This window comes from Meleagris gallopavo, chromosome 30 (assembly GCF_000146605.3).
Source record: "Meleagris gallopavo isolate NT-WF06-2002-E0010 breed Aviagen turkey brand Nicholas breeding stock chromosome 30, Turkey_5.1, whole genome shotgun sequence".
In the NCBI taxonomy this organism is placed as follows: domain Eukaryota; kingdom Metazoa; phylum Chordata; class Aves; order Galliformes; family Phasianidae; genus Meleagris; species Meleagris gallopavo.
In genome coordinates, this window is record NC_015040.2 from 979,275 (window position 1) to 987,733 (window position 8,459).

Genomic DNA, 8,459 nt, shown 5'->3' on the forward strand with positions numbered 1-8,459 from the left:
GCCGAATCACTTCCAGGGCGACCCAGGCTCTCGATTTGAAAATGCGGGAGCGGCTGCTGGTGCTGCTGTGCGCTTTGGCGAGGCGGGCGGGAGGGCGAAGGAGGGCCATGGCCGGGCGTTGGGACGGGCCGCAGCGGCGGGCGTGGATCCGGCATTATTACAGCCAGCGGCAGAAACGGCTGATGACGGTGAGGGGCGGAAATGGGGACGGGGAGGTGGGGAGGGGTGGAGGTCATAGGGACGCAAAGGACGGGGGTGGGAATGGGGCTATCAGGGTGAGCACGAAGGGCTGGGGATGTAAAGGTGTGGGGACGCGGAGGTGATGGAAAATGGAATGTGGTTTGGGGGGCATGGAGAGACAGTGGGGGGTGGGGGGAGCGCAGATGAAGCGTGGGGATGTGAAGGATGCAGAGGTCACAGGGACACAAAGGACAGATGGTGAAATGGAGAATGTGAGGCTGGGCGTGAAGGGATGCAGAGGACACAAAAAGTGGAATACGATCAATGGGGGGTGGGGGTACAGTGATGTAAAGGAGGGGGCTTGGGGGGCATAAAGGATGGGGGATCAGAAGGATAAGGGACAGGAGGTAAATGGGTCACAGGGGCACAAATACTGGGGATGGGGACACAAATGATGGGGGGGCCAGAAGAGGGGGGATTTGAGCATGAAGGGCAGGGGTTGCAGAGGGGATACAAAGGACGTGGGGTCACAAAAAATGGGATGTGACTGATGGAGGACATGAGGACATAGGGAGATATAAGATGAGGTGTGGGGGACACAAATAATGGACACAAAGGACAGGAAAGACACGGAGGGGACACAGGTCACAGGGACACCAAGGGTAAGGATCAGGGTGACAAAAAAGGGCTGGGGACCTGAAGGACATGAGAATGAGAGCTTGGACACAAAAGGCAGTGCACAAAGTACAGAGGAAGCAGAGGATGTAGGAATGTGTGGGACAGGGGATGTGAAAGATGCAGAGGTCACAGAAATGTGGGGGACAGTGACACAGTGGGATGAAGGGTGAAAGGCTGGGAACAGAAAGGATGGAGAACAGGAAAGACACGGGACAGAGAGGTCATAGGGACTCAAAGGATGGGGACAGGAGGGGCACAAAGGACAGGTTCCTGGGGCTTCCCAGGAATGCAAAGGTTTGATCCCCCTGCAGGAGGTCCTGGAGCCCAGGGCCATTGGGCGTCCCTTCATCCTGTGCTGCTTGAGCTTGCTTTGTCCTCAGAGGGCAAAATAATTTGGTCTGAGGGGGAATTAGGGTTGGGGAGCAGCTGTCTCACAGCCCCATGGTCTCCCCGCAGCTCCTGATCGCTCGCCGGAGGAGAACCAGCTGCTACTTCTATCCCCGCGCCTGGCCCAGCCTGCGGGGCGCAGACTGGTGGGAACGGGTGGTCCTGAAGGAATTCGGCCCCCAGGACTGGTTGGAGAAGTTCCGCATGTCCCGGGAGACTTTCTTTTACATCTGCAACCACCTGCGGCCGGGGCTGGCCCCGCACAGCTCCCACTTCCACCCCACGCTGCCCCTGGAGAAGCGGGTGGCTGTGGCACTGTGGCACTTGGCCACCAATGTGGAGTACCAGACTCTCAGCCCGCTCTTCGGCGTCGGGCCTTCCACCGTGCAGACGTGCGTGCGGGAGGTGAGCTACGCCGTGGTCCTGCTGCTGAAACCCCTCTACCTCCGTCTGCCCGACGAGAAGGAGCTGGAGAACATGGTGCGCATCTTCCGCACCCGCTGGGGCTTCCCACACTGCATCGGAGCCCTGGACAGCCTGCACATCCCCATCAACCCCCCGCTGCGCCTGAGCGCCGATTACTGCAACGGGCAGGGTTGGCACTCCATCCTCACCCAGGCCACCGTGGATGGGCTGGGCCAGTTCTGGGACGTCTCCACCGCTTTTCCCGGCAGCATGGAGAACAGCGCAGTGCTGGAGAGCTCCAGCCTCTGGGTGCTGGCCAAGGAGGGCCGGCTGTGCCCCAACCGCCCAAGGACTTCATGGGCAAGGCACAGAAGTACGTGCTGCTGGGTGACGCCACTTACCCCTTGCAGGACTGGATTCTCAAGCCCTACCAGGAGGATGAGAGCCTCACCCAGCGCCAGCTGCAGTTCAATTATCGCCTCAAGCGGGCGCACAGCGTGATCGAGAACGCCTTCCTGCGCCTGAAGGCCCGCTGGCAGATCCTCCTCAAGTGTGATGACTGCAGCCTGGAGCTGCTGCCCACCCTCGTCCTGGCCTGCTGCATTCTGCACAACGTCTGCGAGGCGCACGACAACCCATTCAACGAGGAGTGGCTGGAGGGCACCGAGCCCACCGAGCTGCCCAAGCCTTGCCAGCCTGCACCCGCTGCCATGGAGGATGGCCGGGCTGAGCAAGTGCGTGAACTGATGTGCCAGTACTTTGAGAACTGTGGGGAGGGCTGACGGCTGCAGGGGGAACACACTGTGCTCCTTCTTAGGCCCTGTGGGTCGGTGCCAGCCCTTCAGTTCATGTTGATTTTTGCCTCTCGGTTGCAGGCAGAGGGATGTATCTCACACTTGGGCTCTCTCTGCAGTGTAGTGATGTGCTCTGTACTGTGTGAATAAAGCAGGGTCATGGTTGGCCGGGGAGAGGGTTGTCAGGTCATCCCATCGCATGGCTGCAGCCCTGGTGTTGGCAGGACTCAGAAGGGTTGGAAATGAGGAAGCAGAGCGCCAAAGCACAAAACCCATTGTGCAAATGTGTGCAGATGTGGAAGGGGAGGAGGAAGCAGAGCAGTGACTTGCTGTGGGCTGGCACCAGCTGGGAATGGAACTGCACCTGCAAACCCAGCTCTGCAGGACTAAAATTTTGTGCTGGGGGTCTGAGCATTATCCCATTGTGCTGCTGTGCAGGGAAGCACGCAGCTCTGCTGCTATCGGCTGAGAAATCACGCAGTGGTGGCTGAGCCCCGTGGCACACTGCTTCACCGTGCCAAGGCAGGGCTGGGCACAGACACCTTCCTCAGCACTTTGTTCCAGGCGGTGGGCGGGGGAGCAGCTCAGGCATGCCTGGCTGCGCCAGTCTTCCCACGGGGATGGATCCGGGCTCGGGGGGCAGTGGGGTGGCTGCCACATCCCCGACTTGGCTGCAGCCCCAAATCTTATCCCTCCTGGCACCCACTGTGCTGAGATCTGCTCGCCGGCTGTCAGCATTGGATGGGGTCTGTTTGCAGCCTGTCCCGTTTTCACACATTGGTGCATTTTGCAGCCAAAATGTGATGGTGCGTAGCCAGGAGGTGGGACCTTCAAGCTGCGAGCGTGGGAGAAGAGCTGCAAAGCTCCCTGCGAGGGGCTCAGCACCGCCAGCCTCGGGCCATCTCACACCAGTGATGGAAGATCAGTATGCCTAGGAGAGGGGTGGGTGGGAAGGCACATCCGAGAGCACTCTGACACCCGTTAGCAGCAGCAGGTTGGGAAACAGCCACAGGTGCAGAGCTCAGAGCAGGAATGCACTGCTGGGTGCCTGCGGGGCTGGGGCCTGGATCACAGTGGGCTCAGAAATGCCCTTGGCTGAGTGCACAGCCCAGGCAGGGGAGGGAAAATGGTGGCTTCTAATCCTGTGTTTGGGCTGCGGGGCACAACTGGGGTGAGGGGACCGCCAAGGGGAGCAGCGGGAGCTTATGGGGACGTCACAGGGAATCGTTGCAAGAGGGGGCATGGGGCAGCCTAGAAGCCATGCGGTGCCCTCATGGGGCAGCCCGGGGATCCACAGCATCTATGGCGGGGCGGCGGGGCAGCGCCGAGCACCGGGCCTCCACCGCCCTGCGCCTGCCCCAACGCCACCACGCATGCGCCGCTGCTGGCCTCTTTCCCCGTCCGCTCCCACTTCCGCTGGCGGCGGTCCCATCGCCCTCAACAGGAAGAGCGGTTGTAGGAACTTCCGGCGCGGTCACGTGGGGACCATCATGGCGGCGAGTGGTGAGTGCGGGTCCGGGCGGTTCCGGGTCCGGCGCTGTTTAGGGCCCGGCTCGTTACGGGCCGCTTCGCCCCGGTTCCGGCCCGGTTAAGGTCCCGGTCCCTCTCCGGGATCTCATCCGGCCGGCTCCGCTTCCACCCCCACCCCCGTCCCGTGGGGCCGAGCCCCACCATCGCACACGGCCGGGCCTACTCTCGGGGCCCGTCGCCGCGCGGGGCTCGCTCGGACGCCTCGGATCCTTTCTTTACACAGGAACGTGAGCAGAGAGCCGCGACCCCGAGCCCCCAGCATGGTGACCGAGGAAGAGGTGGCCGCCGTCGGCCGCACGCTGCTGGACGCTGCCCAGCCGCTTCCCGCCCGCTTCCGCGCCCTTTTCACCCTCCGCAACCTGGGCGGCCCCGCGGCCATCGACTGCATCGTGCGGGGCTTTGCCGATAGCTCGGCGCTGCTGAAACATGAGCTGGCCTTCTGCCTGGGCCAGATGCGCGACCGTGCCGCCATCCCCGCGCTGCTCGGCGTGCTGCAGGACAGCCGGCAGGAGCCCATGGTCCGGCACGAGGCAGGTATGGCCCTGCAGGACACCACATGTCGGTGTGCCGCGCGTCACCACATCCCCTGGCCCGACCGGTTGGCCAGGCCTCGTCTCCCCACTGGCCGTTGTCATGGCAGTGGTTTTTGGGGAGGAGGACATGGCGGTGTGCCCGAGTGGCCAAGAAGGCCGATGGCATCCTGGTTGTGTCAGCAGTAATGCGGCCAGTGGGAGCGGGAGGTGATCGTCTCGCTGTATTCAGCTCTGTGAGGCTCAGTGCTGTGCTCAGCGTTGTGTTCCTCACTACAAGAAAGACATTGAGGCACTGGAGTGTGTCCAGAGAAGGGCAATGGGGCTGTGAGGGGTCTGGAGTACAGTGCTGAGGGAGTGGGATGGGTCAGTCTGGAGAAGGGGAGGCTCAAGGGGCCTCGTGGCTCTCTCCAACTCTGTGTTGTGGTGAGGGAGGGTTGGCCTCTGCTCCTGGGTAATCCTATCCCAGTGGTCGGATGAGAGGGCTTGACCAGGGGATGTGGTTAGTGGGCATGGTGGGGTGGGATGTCAGGTGGAGTTATGATCTTAGAGGTCTTTTTCAACCTTGTGATTTTGCCCAGGGAGGCTGTGGATGCCCCATCCCTGCAGGCATTCAAGGCCAGGCTGGATGTGGCTCTGGGCAGCCTGGTCTGGTGGTTGGTGACCCTGCGCGTAGCAGGGGGTTGGAACTGATGATCATTGTGGTCCTTTTCAACCCAGGCCGTTCTACGATTCTATGATTTTGGGGTGTTGGGACACAGCTGCATCCCTGAGACTCCCTGAGTTTCTCACACCAGTGAGTGTGGGGGAGGGTGGACAGCCTGAGACACACCCCCACCTGCTGACATCTTCTTTCCTCAGGTGAGGCCCTGGGTGCCATTGGGGATCCTGAGGTGCTGGACATCCTGAGGCACTACTCAGAGGATCCTGTGGTGGAGGTGAGGCTGTCAGGGGGGCAGTGCCATGGGGTCAGCATTGTTGGCATGGGAGGGTGACACTGGGGTCTGCAGGGTGACACAAGGGACTGGAGCCACAGTTGCTGTCACAGCCACACAGCTCTGCTGCTCAGAGGAGCTCTGTGCTTGCTCCCAGCCCTGTGCAGTGCCTCCACACCGTGTCCCCGTCCCCACAGGTGGCAGAGACGTGTCAGCTGGCCGTCAGGAGGCTGGAGTGGCTGCAGGAGCACGGGGAGGAGCCAGGCAGCAGCCCCTACCACTCGGTGGATCCTGCTCCCCCCGCCGAGGAGACAGATGTGGCCACGCTGCACGCAGTGCTCCTGGATGAGTCGCGCCCGCTGTTCGACCGCTACAGGGCCATGTTTGCCCTGCGGAACCTGGGGGGCCGTGATGCTGTGCTGGCACTGGCTGATGGTAAGGGCTGGCCTGGGGCTGTCTGCTCGCTTTGGGTCTGCACGGGTTAATCCATGATTGGATTTCCCAAGTCCAGAGCTGCGTGGCTGCTTGCACTGCTGCTTCTAGAGCTGCCTGTCCCTCTACTCGCAGAGCGCTCGGTGCTCTCTGGTGTCTCACAGCCCCCCTCCCCTCACTGTCTCTGTGGGGTTTGCCAGGCTGTGCTGGTGTTTCCTGGTATTGGGGAACTGCTTCCCCATCCTGCAGGGGCTGAGGACATCCAGCCTCACTCTGAGCTTTGGAGGTTATTCTGGAGAAGGGTGTGCATGTGTCCTGAAAGGAAAAGGGGCAGAGCACAGTCCATGACCCTGCTGGTTACCTTCTGCAGCCCCAGGGAAGCCGACGGTGCACGCCAGCATCAGTGTGAGCCAAGGGTTTGGAAACCCTGTGCGGTGGCTTCCCTCTCCCACAGCAGCACAGGAGGGCTGTGAGGCAGTCAGCACTGGGGCAGTGTGGGGGCAGGGGGTGGCATGAGGCTGCATCCCCTTCCCCCAGAGCCCCGCGTGTCTGGGGAAAGTCAGCCCCCACTGTCTGCCTTACGGCTTCCTCTGCCCCACAGCGTTTGGATCCAGGGCTCAGCTCAGGTTTGGGGGCCTCACTCTCACCTCCTCCCTCAGGGCTCCGTGCTGGCAGCGCTCTCTTCCGCCACGAGATCGGCTACGTGCTGGGCCAGATGCAGGACGAAGCCTGCGTCCCACAGCTGACTGCTGCACTGTGCAGCCGTGCTGAGAACCCCATGGTGAGGCACGAGTGCGCCGAGGCGCTGGGCTCCATCGCACGGCCCTCCTGCCTGGAGACCCTGCGTGCCTTCGCCCAGGACGAGGAGCGGGTGGTGCGGGAGAGCTGCGAGGTGGCTCTGGACATGTACGAGTATGAGAACGGCCCCCAGTTCCAGTATGCTGATGGGCTCTGCAGGCTGCAGGCTTGAGCCCGGCTGGGCCTGCTGCCTCCTTCCCCCGGCGTGCTTTCCCTGTTCGCCTCCATCGGCGCGGATCCGTGGTGGAGGCGGAACCGGGTTTGCTCTCTGGCACAATTACAGCTGCCTTCTGCATCCAAATCCAGGCTGAGCTGCTACTTGCTCCCCGTTTCCTGGATCCGCGCCGTTCCCCGCCCGCAGCCTGGCTCAGGGCTTGGAGTGGGTGGGCTGGTGCTGCGTGTCGGAGCCCATCGTGGCTCCTCGGAGCGAGCGAGCTTCACTTCCCCCACCTGAACTCTGCTGGAGGGGTCGGGGCCGGCTCCAGGCAGCGGCTCTGTGAGCTGGAGCTGTGCGATGCCTCGAAATCGCCCACGGTGCTGGTGTAGAGCCGGCTTCCTCTTCATCTCTGCAGCTGCTGGAGGATCTCTGTGGGTTTGGCCTCTCCTGTCGGGGCAGGCTGGCTCTGTGCTCTCAGCAGCCTTTGCCCTGGGATGGGGTTGGTTTCGTGGCACGGCTCGGGAGATTTGGCTGCGGTTTTTCTTTCTGTGGGGAACGGCGCTGTGATGAAGGCTCGCAGGGTGAGGCAGAGCCTGCCTGGACTTCCCCCGTGTTTAACCAGAGCTGGATGGCTGCCTCTGCCAGCTGCTGCCAGCTCCCAGCACCCAGATCCGTGGGGCACGTGTGGGGCTGGGAGGAAATACAGCGGCAGCATTGGGTACGAGCCGAGCCATCGCTCAGCAGCTGCATGGCTGGAGGGGTCCGGCCGTGGCTGGGGTTCCCTCGGTCTGCATCCACAGGGAGGAGGGCGCAGCGTGGGCAAAGAACAGCCCCACAGCCCGGGGGTGAGCCGTCCCCACAGCGCTGCAGTGCGTCCTGCTGACGGTGCTTTCCCCTTGACCAAAGTCTCTGTGAGTCACTCTGCTCGATCCTCTTAGCCCGTAAAGCTGCTGTTCCACGCCGTGTTGTCCCCCGGGGGGGGCAGTGGGGGCCCCCAGTGTTGTCCCACTCTGCTCCATCCAACCCAGAACCCCGTGGGGGGTCTTCGTGGGGACATAACTTCGGGTCACCCGACGTGTGCCATCACAGAGCTTCCCACTTGGCCTCCTTCACCCCAGGCAGATCGCGGCACTGCCGGGCTTTGGGAACCGCTGCACCCCACAGATGCAGGGCAGAGATGTGGGGCGTGGGCACAGGACGTGGGGCACAGATGTGCTGCCTCCCCGTTGCGAGGCGATGGGCTCCTTATCAGCAACCAGGTGGGAGTGCTGAGCAGTGATTACTGCCATGTTTGCCCCTGGTTATTGCACAGCTCCAACCCTTGCTCTCTGCCTCCGTGCAACAACCCTCCCATTTTTGCATCGTGCTGAGCGAGCAGGAGAGGTGCCAAATTTTTTGCCTCTCCTCCTCATTCCTCCTGCAGAAAAAAAAACAAAAAACAAAAAAACAACACAAAAAACAACCCTCAACTCCTTCAAATGCTTTTTAAGTCCGAGTTGGAACCAATCTGGCATTTTTGTGGCTGGGATCTGGCGTGGGCGCAGCAGAGCCGGGATGTTGAGGAGGCACTGAGCCTTGCACCTCCAGCCCTGCGGGGGGGGAAGGGTTTTGGGTTGTTCCAGAGGTTCTGGGG

At 62.1% G+C, this 8,459-nt stretch overlaps 2 protein-coding genes across 3 annotated transcripts; both read left to right on the forward strand.

Annotated features, from left to right (window-relative positions):
* The first annotated feature begins 6 nt into the window (after positions 1–6).
* LOC104914649 (protein ANTAGONIST OF LIKE HETEROCHROMATIN PROTEIN 1-like) lies at positions 7–2,618 on the forward strand. Of its 2 annotated transcripts, none has more exons than XM_010724807.2 (2): positions 7–188; positions 1,315–2,618. In XM_010724807.2, exons 1-2 carry the CDS (start codon positions 42–44, stop codon positions 2,149–2,151), a joined length of 984 nt encoding a protein of 327 aa, XP_010723109.1. In that variant the 5' UTR covers positions 7–41; the 3' UTR covers positions 2,152–2,618. The 2 variants fall into 2 exon arrangements, with proteins under 2 accessions (XP_010723109.1, XP_010723110.1); XM_010724808.3 differs by lacking the exon at positions 7–188 and adding an exon at positions 653–842.
* Positions 2,619–3,848: 1,230 nt separating this feature from the next.
* DOHH (deoxyhypusine hydroxylase) lies at positions 3,849–6,970 on the forward strand. The gene is made up of 5 exons (XM_003213180.3): positions 3,849–3,947; positions 4,198–4,508; positions 5,366–5,442; positions 5,637–5,874; positions 6,531–6,970. Exons 2-5 carry the CDS (start codon positions 4,235–4,237, stop codon positions 6,839–6,841), a joined length of 900 nt encoding a protein of 299 aa, XP_003213228.1. The 5' UTR covers positions 3,849–3,947; positions 4,198–4,234; the 3' UTR covers positions 6,842–6,970.
* Positions 6,971–8,459: the final 1,489 nt, after the last annotated feature.

Bases quoted from the DNA above. Each gene is read 5' to 3' on its own strand.
- LOC104914649 (XM_010724807.2), top strand. From the start codon at position 42: ATGCGGGAGCGGCTGCTGGTGCTGCTGTGCGCTTTGGCGAGGCGGGCG. The intron at 189-1,314 runs GTGAGGGGCGGA...GTCTCCCCGCAG, and splicing joins GGCAGAAACGGCTGATGACG to CTCCTGATCGCTCGCCGGAG.
- DOHH (XM_003213180.3), top strand. From the start codon at position 4,235: ATGGTGACCGAGGAAGAGGTGGCCGCCGTCGGCCGCACGCTGCTGGAC. The intron at 5,443-5,636 runs GTGAGGCTGTCA...CCGTCCCCACAG, and splicing joins CAGAGGATCCTGTGGTGGAG to GTGGCAGAGACGTGTCAGCT. The intron at 5,875-6,530 runs GTAAGGGCTGGC...CTCCTCCCTCAG, and splicing joins TGTGCTGGCACTGGCTGATG to GGCTCCGTGCTGGCAGCGCT.